The 16,581-nt window shown below is 41.0% G+C and overlaps 1 protein-coding gene across 1 annotated transcript in view; it reads left to right on the plus strand.

The window, feature by feature from the left end:
* TRIM71 (tripartite motif containing 71) overlaps positions 1-15,090 on the plus strand; it is a 94,591-nt gene extending 79,501 nt beyond the window's left edge. Inside the window, exons 3-4 of the mRNA XM_061585844.1 lie at positions 4,082-4,216; positions 6,621-15,090. Coding sequence (XP_061441828.1) covers positions 4,082-4,216; positions 6,621-8,072 — 1,587 coding nt within the window. The 3' untranslated portion in view covers positions 8,073-15,090. The remainder of the gene's footprint in view (positions 1-4,081; positions 4,217-6,620) is intronic.
* The last annotated feature ends 1,491 nt before the right edge of the window (positions 15,091-16,581 follow it).

The raw sequence follows: 16,581 nt of genomic DNA on the forward strand, positions 1-16,581 counted from the left end.
CCAGATTCAAAGTGTTGGTCCTTACCTATAAAGCCCTTAACGGCACTGGACCGCAATATCTGATGGAATGCCTCTCTCGCTATGTTCCTACCCGTTCACTCCGCTCGACGTCTAAGGCCCTTCTCCGGGTCCCAACTCATACAGAGGCCCGGAGAACAGTAATAAGATCTAGGGCCTTTTCGGTGGTGGCCCCTGAATTATGGAATGCCCTCCCAGATGAGATACGCCTGGCGCCTTCTCTGTCATCTTTTCGGCGCCAGGTAAAAACCCACTTCTTCACCCAGGCATTTTAAGCTTTTTATTTTAATTTAATCTTACGTTTATTTTTCTTTTACTCTGTTTTTAAATATGTTTTATAATTGTATGCGCAATACACACTTGCTTGTATTTTAAATATTGTGGTTTTATCGTGTTGTACACCGCCCTGGGAGCTGTTAGCTATAGGGCGGTTTAGAAATGCAACTAAATAAATAAATAATAAATAAATAAATAAAAACAACAAACCGCTGCAAGAAGACCCGGGCCAGCCTCTTAAGGCAGAACTGAGCACAGAACACAAAAGCGCGGCGGCTAATTAACACCGCCAGAGCAACGGGGAAGAGCGGCGGCCGCGGAAGGCAATGGGTGGGTCTGTATCACTAGCCTGCCTTGCCCTGACATGAAGTCAGTGGCGCCGTGACGCCCAAGGACTGCGACGCCACCTCCCCAGCCGCCAAGCATAGATCGCCAAGCGCGGGGCCTGGGGCAAATGTCCTGCTTCCCGGTGCCTAGGGGCGGTACTGGTATTCAGTACTGGGCCTACTCAGAGACTCCCATTGAAGCTAATGGACATGTCTAACTTAGGTTCCCTTTATTACATTTATATCCCGGCTTTTTCTTCCAAGGAACTCAAGTTGGCATACAAACGTGGTTCTCCCCTCCTCCCTGATTTTATCCTCACAACAACCCTGTGAAGTAGGCTAGGCTGAGAGACAGTGCTTGGCCCAAGGTTACCCAGTGAGCTTCATGGCTGAGCAGGAATTTGTTTCCTGGTCTTCCAGGTCCCAGTCTGACACTCTTAACTACTAGACCACTTTGGCTCTCAATTTATTCATTAATTTCAATAAATCTACTCTAAGTAGGACTTAGCTGAATACAATCCAGTAATGTGTTAAACCATATGTATGGGGATTCCTCTATGTGCATAAGCTGCATTCGTGGTAGACTGGACTGAAGTTAGCAGTCTAATTCCATATTATTATTACTATGAAATGATTATATGTCCACTCTCTGCAGAGAGCTGTTCAGAACACACCTCTGGAAAGCAACTGAAGTCATGTAATACAGGATGAAGTGGAAAGCAAATTTGGGCGTATATCTAATCATTTGAGTTGATGACCCATGATCTCGTGACCTCTAAAATACACACAACTTCGTTCCTAAAAGAGAATGGTAAAAAAAGATGGTGATTTTTAAAAAAGGAGATGGAGATCTGCACAAACAAACTAATATGGATGAATGGCTTTCCATATGGAAAAAGGAGGCTATTTTATACATTATCTCAAAATCTGTCAAAATGTATGTGTTATGATTGTGCATGAAGCCAGTCAAAATTTGGCAGGTGGTGGGTGAAAGTGGATATATGTGTACAATCTGTGCATGGTGGCACTGATGTTGCTGGATCTGTGATTTTTTTTCAGGTTAGTCCATGGAGACAAATGTGATCTTTGGTTTGATGGTGGCTTGGAGAAAAATCCCATGTAAAAAAAAATCTTCCAAGTCCTAGAGGATCCATTTTTTAAAATCCAACATATATGTTCTTCCCCTTCCATACCCCATGGCAACAATTTTGTGACTGGCACCCACAACACCATCTCAGAATTCCACATGTGTCCATAGGACCCAGAAGGTTGAGGACCTTCTGGTCTGTGCCAATGGGCAAAAATATATACAAGAAATCAAACATCCTCATATGTCTGAATGTGGAGCATCCTGTGGACAAGTGTTTTCTTTCTTCATTGCTGGCAAAAGGTGTTAACTATTGGGAAACACAGCTGTTCTTTCCTTAGAGGTATGGTTTTAATGGAATTTTGGAATATTCTACTACAGGGGAAGCTGCCCCAAGTGTGCTCAAGAGCAATGGCAAATGTGCCACTATTTGGCTTGAAAATGTTGTTCCCTCCTGTCCTAGAGCAGTGGCATACCTAGTAGATAATTTTTTAACACCCCCTCCTCTATACAACAAATTATTTTCAGTAATACTCATGAAATGAAACGAATAATAACAAGGATAAGTTTGGCAGAGATTCATAAAAATCCCATTCTCCCACTCTAAGCTTATTTCACACACAGTCCTCAGTACCTTGGGATGATTTCACACATTACTTGGCAGCAAGTGTCATTCAACAGGGAATTGTGGCTCTTTGAGTCACAGTAGACATTTAACAGCATGGGCTTATGTGTTGTTATTAATTTAAAGCATCAATATCCTACTCTTCAGTTTGTAAAACTTTCCACAGGAAAGGTTTTTAAAGCACAGCATGGGCAAACGGGGTGTGTGTGTCCTGAATCCTTCCTTTACCTTGCTTCTTCCCATTACTTCTAACCCACTGTGGTTGTTTTTTCCCTGGTGGGGCTCCAAGACCAACACTAACACCCAATGGGAGATATGGGGAGGTAGAGGTTCAGGTCGTGGAAGGCTTCAGGCCCATTTTCCCTGGATGCCAGTCCATCATGTGGATAGTAGTCTGTCATCTGAGTCCAAGGACAGGAAATGCACTGAAGTTTGCAGCCTGAAGGGGCGTCGCTGGCCTGCAGACCCCAGTTCATTTTCGGACGTCGTTCACCAAGACGTAATACTGGCATAGCCTTTGTGCTGCCCTGGCACGCACCCAGAAGAATGGATAACAATGCTGCGGCCAGCAACGTCCTAACTTAGCTAATAAAAGACCAACAACTATGGTGCTAACCTAGACTAAATGTGTCCAGAACATCTTTAAGTAAGAAAACGATCGGCCTAGCAGGTCGATCCTCCTCCTTCTAATATGAACCTTCTCATGCACTGGCAGCAGCCTGACTCTAACTCGAAAAAGTGGTCGAGCCCCGATGGACTGAACCGGGCGGGCCATGATGGACTGGCATCCAGTAAAATCACTTTTCAGGTGAGAACCAATGGTTTATTTTCCCTGGATGCCAGTCCATCACATAGGAAACGTATTGGAACTTAAAGCATGCATTTTTTAAAAAAGAGGTACCACTGAAGCCAACTAATCACACACTATTCAGTCTTCGTTATAGAATGTCTTTTTAAAAGTGTGAAAGGTGAAGAAGAATCCATGGACGCTCAAGGAGTAAGACTTTTTGGGGTTTTGACACTGGGATTCCTACCAGTCTCTTGCTGATGAATCAAGTCTATGGCAGCTTGCTTTTCATGCAATTGCAACTATTGTGTACATGCACGTGTGCGCATGCATACACACATGCATTGGGGGATTGGATTGAGCTAGCCTGACCCAGTCCTGGGTAGAAACTCCCTCCTCTTCCATTAAAAAAAACCCTCTGATGATTATCTTGGTCAGGTCTTGAGCACACTCACCTTGAACTTTTGCCCCATGTTGAATATTGGTAATTTATTTATTTAGTCCATTTATATACAGCTTATATTTAAATAAAACTCTAAACAACAAGTTTAGACTCTACAACTAAACTCTACAAGTCCAAACATCTTAAAGCAACAACTACAAAAAACAACAAAATACAGTTAACTGAACAAAACATCTTCTTTAGTATCAACGTAATATAAATATTGCATATAAAACTTAAGTACTAGAAATACAAGAAAAAAACATAATATACATAATAGACTAAACAGAATGTTTTATGTTTCAAGGAAAAACAAACATATTAAAACAAGCTTATTTTAAAACATAATAAATTAAACAAATCAGATTTCTTAATCACTGTATAATACTAATAAAAAAATTAAAACAGCCGGCCTCTTGTACTTCAGTTCTGGAATCACTGAGTTGCATGAGAAATGCTGTGTGGTACTGTTAATTACCTTGTCTAAGCAGTCTCTCTCTTTTCCCCCATTATGTTTTAGCTCAGTATTGAGCAGGCCCAAGCTGTAGCAGAACAAGTTGAGATGAAGGCAAAGATGGTACAATCTGAAGTGAAGGCAGTGACATCAAGACACAAGAAGGCCCTAGAAGAAAGAGAGTGTGAGCTGCTATGGAAGGTAAAAGATGCTGGAAGGGGAATGCTGTCTGATTCATGAAATACCATGACACATTACATCATCCTTTAGCAAAAGGGACAAGGGCATCCCCTGCTGCTCTGTGTCATACTTGTCTGTGACTGGCTCATTTATTTATCTTCAGAGTAAACATGTACTGTGGATCCCCAACTATAAAAGGGACAAGAGATCATCTGAGAGAGTGGTTGAATTCAGACAACATTAACCTGGGATAGCTAACATGGTGCTCTCCAGATGTTGCTGGACTGTAAGTCCATATTGAGCCTACACACTCCCCTTCTTCAGGACGTCTGTGAGATCAGAAGCTTCTACTTCCATGTTAGATTAACCATAGCTTAATGTATCATCTGAATCTTGACAAACTCTTGTTGATCTTAACTGTTCATTAAAACAAGCCAGCTGCATAAACTGTAGCTAGAAGTTGTCTTGTTTTCACTAACAGTAGTTTAGATCAACTCTTAATTTGTTAAGGTTCAGATGAAATGGCAAGTTGTGGTTGATCTCAAATGGAAATGAAACGTTCTGAACTCTGCACGGCTGTGCTGGAAGAGGAAGAGCATAACATAAGAACATAAGAAGGGCCTGCTGGATCAGGCCAGTGGCCCATCTAGTCTAGCATCCTGTTCTCATAGTGGCCAACCAGGTGCCTGGGGGAAGCCCGCAAGCAGGACCCGAGTGCAAGAACACTCTCCCCTCCTGAGGCTTCCAGCAACTGGTTTTCACAAGCATGTTGCCTCTGACTAGGGTGGCAGAGCACAGCCATCATGGCTAGTAGCCATTGATAGCCCTGTCCTCCATGAATTTGTCTAATCTTTTAAAGCCATCCAAGCTGGTGGCCATTACTGCATCTTGTGGGAGCAAATTCCATAGTTTAACTGTGCGCTGAGTAAAGAAGTACTTCCTTTTGTCTGTCCTGAATCTTCCAACGTTCAGCTTCTTTGAATGTCCACAAGTTCTAGTATTATGAGAGAGGGAGAAGAACTTTTCTCTATCCACTTTCTCAATGCCATGCATAATTTTATACACTTCTATCATGTCTCTGCTGACCCGCCTTTTCTCTAAACTAAAAAGCCCCAAATGCTGCAACCTTTCCTCGTAAGGGTGTCGCTGCATCCCCTTGATCATTCTGGTTGCCCTCTTCTGAACCTTTTCCAACTCTATAATATCCTTTTTGAGATGAGGCGACCAGAACTGTACACAGTATTCCAAATGCGGCCGCACCATAGATTTCTACAACGGCATTATGATATCAGCTGTTTTATTTTCAATACCTTTCCTAATTATCCCTAGCATGGAATTTGCCTTTTTCACAGCTCCCGCACACTGGGTCGACATTTTCATCATGCTCTCCACTACAACCCCGAGGTCTCTCTCCTGGTTGGTCACCGCCAGTTCAGACCCCATGAGCATATATGTGAAATTAAGATTTATTCCTCCAAGGAAGGAGAGCATGTGAGCCCAGGAGAAGTCTTGTAAGGCAAAAATATGGTTTTAGTGTTCCATTTGAACCAGCCTATTCTCTGTTAGACCATCCTGGCTGTCATTCAGCCCTTGATTAAACATATTAAAAGTATATGGAGTAGTAATTTTTTTTTTGCAAACATGAAATACATTTAAAAGGTGTATGACAAATTCTGAACACTAAAAAGCCAAGAAATTCTTGCCATGGACAAACTAATTACAACTGAGCTTGTTCAGAGTATAAAACCAAATATGCAATTAACTTTCCTTTTAAGCCTCTTGCATGACTGGGAAATGAAAGTCTTGGTCCAAATGGAAATGTATTTCTCTATAATTGTAGGATCTCAACAAGTGATTTCTTGATTTACAGTAACTTTAGCCAGAGAGAAGAGTATTTTACACAATCTCAACTTTAGAATGTCTTTCTCCTTCCTTAAATACACAGCTGCTGGGTATATGTTAACATCACAATAGTTTGTGACCAGAGCCTTGGTTAAAAAATACAACTCTTTAACTCTTTATGTCCCTTACCTAAAAACATTTAACATCTTAACTGGGGCAAAATGTGCAAGCATAATGGATATAAATATAATCACAGTATGGCCCTTTCTCAGGTATCTGAGCCTTCATATCTACATAAGGGTAATTTATGGGATAAGATGAGATTTTTCAAAATGGGTTTAAATTGTTTACAAGGAAAAATGCCAGAAATATTCAGTATCAAACCTGAAAACAACATTCTCCCCACCATCACACCAACCCTCTGCAAGAGAAACAGATTGTTTCTGACACCTGAGATGCATTTGTCAGTGCATCTGAGTTCTTTTTCCCTTTAACAGCAACAAATACACAGCTTAAACTGCCAAGTGCACTTACAATATCATAGAGCATAATTGTTTGTGTATATGTGTTATCTTCATTTTAGGTGGAAAAAATTCGCCAAGTGAAAGCCAAGTCACTCTACCTGCAGGTTGAAAAGTTGCGTCAAAATTTAAACAAGCTAGACAACACCATCAGTGCAGTCCAGCAGGTCCTAGAGGAGGGTCGGAGCATAGATATCCTTTTGGCTCGAGACCGAATGCTCGCTCAGGTACAGGAGCTGAAGAATGTCCGAGGCTTCCTGCAACCCCAAGAGGATGACAGAGTCATGTTCACTCCTCCTGATCAGGCATTGTATGTTGCCATCAAGTCCATGGGGTTTGTCAGCAGTGGGGCCTTCGCTCCTCTGACCAAAGCCACTGGGGAAGGTCTCAAACGTGCACTGCAAGGCAAAGTGGCCTCTTTCACAGTGATAGGCTATGACCATGATGGGGAACCTCGCCTTTCTGGGGGAGACATGATCTCTGCTGTGGTAGTGGGGCCTGATGGAAATCTCTTTGGAGCAGATATTAGTGATCAGCAGAATGGAACCTACCTGGTCAGTTACAGGCCACAGATGGAAGGGGAGCACCTGATATCAGTCATGATGTGCAACCAGCATATAGAAAACAGCCCGTTCAAAGTCACAGTCAAGTCAGGGCGCAGCTATGTTGGCATTGGACTTCCAGGGCTCTGTTTTGCTAGTGAGGGGGATAGTGATGGCAAGCTGTGCCGCCCCTGGGGTGTTAGTGTAGATAAGGAAGGCTATATCATTGTTGCTGATCGCAGCAATAATCGCATTCAGGTCTTTAAGCCTTGTGGGGCTTTCCACCACAAGTTTGGCACCTTGGGCTCCAGGCCTGGCCAGTTCGATAGGCCTGCCGGGGTTGCCTCTGACTCCTCACGGAGGATTGTTGTGGCAGACAAGGACAATCATCGCATCCAGATCTTCACATTTGATGGCCAGTTCATTCTGAAGTTTGGGGAGAAAGGAACCAAGAATGGGCAGTTCAATTACCCATGGGATGTAGCCGTGAACTCCGAAGGCAAAATCCTGGTGTCCGACACGAGGAACCATCGGGTTCAGCTGTTTGGGCCTGACGGAGTGTTCCTGAATAAGTACGGTTTTGAAGGGGCACTCTGGAAGCACTTTGATTCCCCAAGAGGAGTGACATTCAATCACGAGGGCCATCTAGTCGTGACGGATTTCAACAATCATCGTCTACTGGTCATACATCCCGACTGCCAGTCGGCACGCTTCCTTGGATCCGAAGGCACAAGTAATGGCCAGTTTCTGCGCCCACAAGGTGTGGCGGTGGATCAAGAAGGTCGTATTATTGTGGCAGATTCCAGGAACCACCGTGTGCAGATATTTGAGCCGAATGGTAGTTTTTTATGCAAATTTGGCACTCAGGGAAGTGGCTTTGGTCAGATGGACCGTCCTTCAGGTATAACAGTCACCCCAGATGGCATGATTGTTGTGGTTGACTTTGGAAACAATCGTATCCTCATCTTCTAATCTGTGTTTATCTGTACTAAGAAGAAACTGTCTCAGGGAAAATCCTTTTAAGAAAACACACACACAAATTACGACGTTAGTTTAAACCTACCTCATCTTTAATTTTTTTTTATAGATGAATGTACTTTCCCTTTTTTATCTGCAGGGAGTGTTCCTGTGATGTTATAACCTCTTATCTACCTCATTATCTTTGTATTCCTTTTACCTCCACAGTATACACAGTGCAGCATACAATTAAACCTCTTTTTTTCCCTGGATGGGACATTCATGGTTCTGTGCACACTAGTTGGTTTGTGTGGTAAATCCTGTAGACTCTGCCAAAAAAGGCACACACTCTCATCTTTAAAAAGAAGAAAAAATCAGTAGTTTTTAGATATTTTTTTAAATTTTGTCCTGATCATACTGTGGGGGTGGGTGGGTTTGGAAGCGGTGAAGGGGTTATGTTTTTAGATGCTGCTGCAGCAGAGAACTCTTTCCATGTTCTCCTTTTTTTAATACCTCGGTGCATTTGACATACTGTTCAACATAACAACCTTTGTATCCAGAAGACTTTTGGGTGTGTTTGTTGTTTTGCAGGTAGGATGGGATTCACAAGGGGGGAGGGAAGCTAGGTTCTTTTTCTTCTCTGTTTGCCTGCATGTATATGTTGAAAAATACAGTAACACAAAGGCAAAGAAGACTGTTTAAGAAAATGCATAAAATGTTATATGTTTAATTTCTTCTTTGGTGGCTTTGACCTCTAGTCCAAAGGGTCACATGGTAAATGTCCCCCATGTCTGAGGGTCCTTGAGAGCCTGGATAAGCTGTTCTCCAAACTTGGGAACTTTTAGAGGTTTTACCTCTGATGCAGCATGAGGAGCTGCTGTGGGGGGGGTTGAGAGGAGGGGTGGGGAAGCCTAGAGAGAACGTGATGCACAAATGGAAGCCCTTGCTTTTGTCAAAAGGAGATTTCTGCATTGTAGCTTTAGGGTAACTGGTTGTCAAAAGATGAGTGAGGGCTTCCTTTTGAGCTTGTATTTTTCTCATAGCCTTTCTCTCGGCTCTTTTTAAAAAGATCTTTTTGTCTTCATTTCTCTCTCACTTGCTCTCTCTGTAGCTACATATGTAGCCAATATGGACATCTTTAGCTGTTACAAAATATTTAGTGAAAGCAATGAGTCAAACGCTTGGCCTGAATGCTCCATTTCTTCTGAAGAGGCAAACTGCTCTGAAAACATATGTTGAAGAATGAACTTAAAAAAAAAAAAGCATAACTCTGCTGAGTATATAATTATTCAGCTTTAAATAACAGAAATTTGGAAATTCAGGGTGTTTCATTAGCCTCCTATGAAGGAAAATGGACTGTAGTAATTAATCTGAGCTGACTATTCTGTTTTTACCTCTTTCCCCGCCTTCCTCCTTTTGAATGGGACATGAACATGGGAAATCTATCTTGCTAGGACACCCATGTAGTTCCCTCTATTGGGGACAAGATTGTGCACAGAAAGAACTACCCTAAAGCCTACCTCATTTGCTCCAGCGCCAAAGAATGCCATGTAAGAATGGAGGTGCATTATCTTAAACCAAAACTATGTGAGTTCCTTGAATTTAATCAGCCACAAAATGTAGCACTGACAGGTGAGATTCTTAAGACTTCTCCAAGAAGCTCTCAATTTCATGTTTTGTATCAAACCTTAGGAATGCGATTCCTCCTTGATGTGCTGTTAACCTCTCCAGTAGACATCCTAACTATGTTTCTCTACAGCTGTTTGGGAATAAGTCTCATTGATCACCATGGGACTTACCCCTGAGCAAGTGTGTGGTGGATTGTAGCTATTCCCCATGCCCAGGTTATCTCAGGAGACATATTTGTACTGTACTGTTCTTGTGTCTTCACTGGAGTCCTAGCTGGAAATTCCAAATGCTGATAAAAGTGGCCTAGCTGTTTCCAGTGTGGTGATGAGACTTTATAGTTTGTAGTATCTTCTGTTATCACCATTACTAAGAAAGAAAGAAAAATGCCATGATGGTATCGCATAAAGCCTGGAATATTCTCCAGTTAATGTACAGAAATGCTCTACCATATACCCATTATTGATGAAAAATATTCTAGGGATCCCTGTACTAACAAAGATATTGTGAGTTGCACTTTGCATATTTTCTTGGAAACTGACTTTTAGATGTAAGGAAGCGTAGTTCTGCCTTTTTATTGGACTGCTGCCCACAGAATGCAGAGAACGTGCATCCCTTCCCACAGCAAATGTTGAGGAAGGTGTAGAATTGGTGAGATTCTGAACTCTCACATTTATAATGGGTATAATCGGGTTAGCTAGAACTGTTGTATTTCCTTGTAGGCAATACCAGCATTTCTGAATAGTACATTAAGTGTATTGGAATACTAGGGTTCATGTACCATAAGCTATTTGTATAAAGCTTGGAAGTGGGCAAAATTTCTGCACAGCCATTGAGAGCCAGTGCATTTGTGACAGTGAAGTTCATTTCAGTTCTCATCAGGTCAGAAGTGATGATGTTTGAGTATGTTCACACACTATGTTATTGTGATCAATTACAAAGTAGCTTTGTGGTTCAGTGGGGAAACCAGTGTGCATGGGACCAAGCATTCTGTCAGTGACATTGTAGCCACGCCTGTACACTTTGTGATGCCTCCTTGAGGATCAGTTGCATCATGCTTGCAAGGCTTTTTGCCCCATCACCATGTTAGTTGGTGTGCCTTTAGTAGCCGTGTAAGTGCCCATCACATTATATCAGAAATTGTCATCTGAATTGAAGAAAATACTTGGGTACCATGCAGTGTCACTGGAGACGAGGGTGTGTTGCTATCTTGATTTCATGCTTAACATGAGACCATCATATAATGTTTGAAGGCATTTTAGGTTAGACCATTTTACTTGTGACTCATGTTGAGAAATAAGGTTAGCCTAGCTGAACTAGCTACCAAAGATAACTGGTTAAAAAGCTTTAATTTTAGAGTTGGCAGAATCCCCTTTGTGTGTGTGTGTAAGGCAAGTGATTTGTCTATCTTCTATTGATGTTACCCTATTTACTTTTGGATGGGCTTTTCTTAAAATAAGCTATTTCTAGCATGCTTTTGTTGAATAAAAGTTCTGTTTATGCTGTGCCATCCCTTCTTGCTGTGGAAAACTGCTGGGTAGTGAAATACTGTTTTGAGCTTCATTACTTTTGTATGTATTGCTGCACAAGCTTGGAGAAGCCAGAAATCTCTTTACTTGTAGCAAAGGAGTAGTGTTTGTTTTTCTTCCATATATATGCTACTTCTGCTGGTGGATCTAGATATATACCATTTGGCACAAAGCAAAAAAAGGGGGGGGAGGGGCATCTGAGAAATGTGTTGAGCTTGCATGTCAAAAATATTTTATTTTAAAATACTGCTGTTTGGCTACCCAGACTGATTTCTGTCAGTTACTCCAGTAGGTAGTGCAGAGCACGTTATCCCACTTAAAAGTATTAGTGTACTTCTGACGTAGGAGAGTTGATAATTCTATGAAGCTAAGTAGTGTAATAATGCAGGAAACATTTAATGCCAACATAAAATGCCCCTTAGGGGTTTGGTTTGGTTTTTATTGGATATGTGACAGGATTTAAAGTCCATCTGTTTGCATGTTCATGGGCTTATAGAGCAATCCAGGTATATAGCAATTAAGTACGAAGCAGAACTACCAAAAAGCATGTAAACATAGAGCTGCAAACATGTACTTGTATAGTCTTCTAAGCTAGTAAATCTGACTTAGGAAAAATGTGTTTTTAACACTTTCTAAACCTTCTGCACTAAACAGTTGAATTTGAGCTATTATAAAATGTAACTTTTTTTGCTCTGCCCTCAAATAGATTCTCCATCAACGTATCACCATCCTCCTAATTCAGGTTTATGAACCAAATCTTCTGCTACTCTAATACTTCTGTTTTGCTGAAAGCCCTATAGGAAGTCATGGTGCTAAGCAGCAGTTCAGATGGTAAACTTGGTATCCTTAAGGCTTAAGTATAACTTATTTGGGGAAACCTTCAAAGGCATGCCATAAAAGGAGGGTGCACTGGGGACCTGAAATATCCTATAAACAATACTCTGCCTAAACCTAATGAGATCTGGGATTAAGGGCAGCACTTATGGCATTGCAAGAGATTGGAACAGTCTGTTTTAGTTAGTTAAGCCAATAGTAATTTATTAAAAAGAGGTCTCTGGTTGATTTTAGCCATATCTCAGATTTCTTTTGAAGATCAGGAGATTCCTATGTTTAGTTCTGATTTAAATTAAGAAGTGCCAAAGCATTTTGTATGGAATTGTGTTGTGTTTTTTTTCTTTACATAAGTATATCCAAAGGTGCCAAAAGGTAATAGGGTATTAAAAAATTAAGAAGATGTTTAGACATACACAGTTTGGACTGTGTGAAAAGTAATCACTGGTACTTGCATTAGACAAACACTGTTTCTAGTCCTTCAGTCCTCAGGAAACCAGCAGAGCCCAGTTTGCTGTGGTACAAGATGCTTAAGTAAGTATAATTTAAATTTCTACCTCATTTTGAAGAAAGAAGCACAGCATCTACCTCAAATTTAGCATTAAAAATCATAGAAAAAAGTTTGGTTTTTTTCAACATGAGATAAAGGGATTTACCCTAGGTAGCATAGGAGCCAAGGTGGTTATTTCCCCCCCATATATATATATATATATACACACATACATGTAAAAGTGACACACTTGCATGTTGCTGCCTTTCCCTAGAAAAGTTAGGCTGGCCATACTAAACGTGTAAGAGACACTTTGGAAATCTCAGGCAAATCTATAGATAATTCTTCTCTAGGAATTACACACATCCCTGTCTCTTTCAGGATCATGACACAATTAGCTGGCGTGGTGAACTGGGTCATTATTGCATAGTTTTTAGGATTACAGGTCTCTCTACAAGAGAAAAATAGTCAATCTGTTTGCTCATATCCACTGGTTTGTTTGTTTCAAAATCTTGCAGATACTATTTGGCATGAAAACTCTCCTTAGCAGTTGAGATTACATGAAAGGATATCATCATCTCCTACATTTGAAAACAAACTATTGTATGTGATAGAAGGGAATGAGATTATGAGTTATTCTGTTAATTTTCGGAAGTTTTCACACAGCAGGATGTTTTGGCAGTGTTAAGATATTCATACCAAAGGCAGCTTAGACTGGGCTGTAGCTTCCATTGTTTCCCACGTGCAACAAAGCTAGAATAGAAGCACACTATGGATTACAGGGATAATATCTCCTGAATCTTCATCCCTTGCCTCTTCCTCTGTCTTGCTTATAAGTGAGATTGGAGAAATGGGTACAGAAAACCACTAGTGATTATGCTGTGTTGAGCTTGGTAAATGTTACAGTGGAAGATGTACCTTTTTGTGTCTATTTAAGTGATCTTACGGGTTAAAAAGCCAAAATTGGATGGCATTGGTTTTTCCCCATCATTGTTTAACCAGTAATGGTTCTTTAGGAAGATTTTTTTTTAAAGCTTTGTGTACCTGCATGGTCTTAGACCTCTTCAATGATTGTATCAACTTACAAACTCAGGTTGCCTTTTTATTTTGTTTGAAGCTTCTTTGTCAGAGCTTTGGTGACTGAATGTTAATTGTATGTAGTAGAGTAGGTGTTCTTTAAGCCACCAAACCAGAAAAGTTCTTTTGTAGTGTTATAGAATATTTTAGTCTATGTAGCTTCTTTCCCAGGGAGAGTTCTTGTTTTTAGTCCCTCCCCGTTATGACAATTTTTAAAATAGTTAATGTGATGCGCGCTCAGTCATCCAGTCTGGTTGGGTCATTTTTCTTATTGTATGTGATTTGCTTGTATTGTGCCTCACCTGTTGTGCATCTATTTAGATGATGGTACACTTTTTTAAAAAAAATAATAGTAAGGCAATATGTCTCAGTAGTTTTTTTAAAGCATTTCCAGTTTTTTCTTTGTCTAAACTCAAAGTGGGTGGTCTAAGACCAAAGAAAATGTGACAAATAAATCAGCATGGAGAACTCTGCAGATTAAATTCCTCCATTGGTTATAGTACAACTTGATCTTTATAAATTCCAAGATATTCAAGCCAGACATTTACTTTTAGGACGCAGTCCTATGGTTCTTTGAGGGGCATCCCAGGGTCCATAGGATAGAAGACATTTCACTCTTGGCTCACGGATCCACCCTTTGTAAGCCTTGCATTATGGTGGGCATAGAAACCACTGCTGCTGCCCTTTCCACTCTGGTAATGGCAAAGGCAGGGGGTATGCTGTCTGAGGCTTTGGATGTACTGAATCCAAAGCCCTCCCTTTCCCGATGCCCCCCCCCCCAGAATGGGAGGGGAGTAGTACACCAGTCCTGGAGCTGGCATACTTGTTTTCCCTCCAGCCACCCACTTTCTTTTGCTCTGGCCAGTGGAGCCTGTAATTTGACAGTTCCACTGCCACAGATTTCCCCCTCCCATTTCATTTGGATGGTTCTCTTAAATTCAGATTGTGGGTGTGCTTGTGCATGTGCACACCCGAGAAGAGTTCAGTATTCTTTCTGTTCTTGGAAAATGTGGTTCTCTTGAGCCAGTTGTTTATTAATGCTCTGCTGTCCATGTATGTGTTGTTCACTTTCAGGTAGAAGCATAGCTCGAGTCTCACACAACAAGCCTTGGTCTTATGAGATATCATTGCTCGATTTGGGCCAAGACAGTTATTTTCTCTCTTCAGTTGAAGCCCTAGCCCTTTTTAAAATTTAGTCAGCTCGTGCTTTGAACTCCAAAGTTGCAGAGTGAAGCAGAACAAGTGAGGCACAAGCTTTGTTTAAACAGGCTTTAAAAAATGTTAGAACTTGTGTGTTTTTAATGGAGGCTTCTGAATGTATCTTTGTGGTCCATGGAGAAGGCTGAAGGATGTAGCAAGGAGACGATGTATCAGCTACTGGCAGCCTTAAAACAAAGTCATTCTCTCTCTGGACTTTAAAATGTTTCTATGCAGTTTATTTTATTTTTGTTTAATCAAATAAATGTGAGTTTCACTTCAACTATGGTTTGTCTTTTTTCTCTTCAAATGCATGCCCATATTCTACCAAACACAAGTAGTTCATTGGTTAACATAACACCCTTAAGTCCCTCCAAGATACTCTTGAGTAGTGTATAAACTTCCAAGGATTGTTGAAGCTATGCTGAGAGGTGGTAAGTTTCCTATGTCTAGACTCACTCTCCCCTACAACTAGTTTTCTTTAACCCCAAAACATTTGCTTCCTATGTTTTCCACTGGGACTTACTTCATATGCACATTAAGTTATATTAAGGCGCTTAATCACTAAAGATGGATGGTACTACTAATCTCATTTGCACTATTTCTGTGCAGCTCCAGCTGCTGTTAAAGAACGGGCTATGGTGTAGTTACACATGTAGCAATCGACTTTGTATAAAGCTGGGTCAGGACTAGTGTGTATGTGCACAAATTGGTTAATCCTAGAAGTGCTTCTGAGAAATAAGTGTTCTTTCCACGCTGGATCAAAGGCCCATCTACATCAGCTCTGTTATCAGAATGACCAACCAGATGCCCAGGGGAAACCTGAAAGCTGGACCTGGGTAAAACAGCACTCTCCCCCTATGCAATTCCCAACAACTGCCATTCAGAGGCATACTGTACCCTACAGTATGAAGATACTGGTCTGTCTTCAGCCCAAGAGAGGTATAAATAGCTAGCACACAATCTGGATTTGAGGGCTATAAAACCTCAGAATAGAAAACATTAAGGAAGTGAAGGGTACTTTTAACAGGTATACCTCTGGCTGGAGACTACATGTTGTAGACTATCCTGCTCTAAAAACACCTTAAGTGGAAGTAGAGAAGCTGGCATTCCTTTTCAAGATCTTACCCATTTTTAATACAAATGTGGCTCGACACATTTATGGCCCTCTTTTATTTGAAGCAGCAATTACATGGCAAGGAGCTTATAAAGAACACTGAAGATTTTTACTACTTTGTGGTTAAAGCAGTGTGTGCTAAAACTGCCATTTAACGTCCAAGTTAAGGTTTCAACAGCACCTACATTGTACCAACTAATTCAGCAAACTGACATTCTAATTAGGATGAAAATTTTAACACAACTGCTTAGTGTATTTTAGTTTTATTTAAAGTAGCTAAGATTGTTCCTGGCTCAGATTTAAACAGTTGTGCTGAAACATTGTTGCTATGGCAGGCACATAAACCTCAGTCAAACTATGTAGCAAGCAGTAAGTATTGAGGGTGCTTTAACCTTCCCCCCCACAGCCCCCCAAAATCAGCTCTCCCCACCTTTCAGATACTACTATGGGGGTGGTGGGAAGAGATTTTTTAACCTGTTGCTCTCCTAGAAGAGCAAACAGCTTTGGGGGTGGGGATAGTTTCAATCAGAAACACAACATAGCAGCTGAAGGATTAGCCATCAAATCAGCATCCCACCACAGCTACTTTGTAGAAAAGACCTCCTCTGTCACATGGAGTTAGGTTTAAAATGGAAGTATTAATACAGGTAATACCTA

Source organism: Rhineura floridana, chromosome 10 (assembly GCF_030035675.1).
Source record: "Rhineura floridana isolate rRhiFlo1 chromosome 10, rRhiFlo1.hap2, whole genome shotgun sequence".
NCBI classification, from domain to species: Eukaryota; Metazoa; Chordata; class Lepidosauria; order Squamata; family Rhineuridae; genus Rhineura; species Rhineura floridana.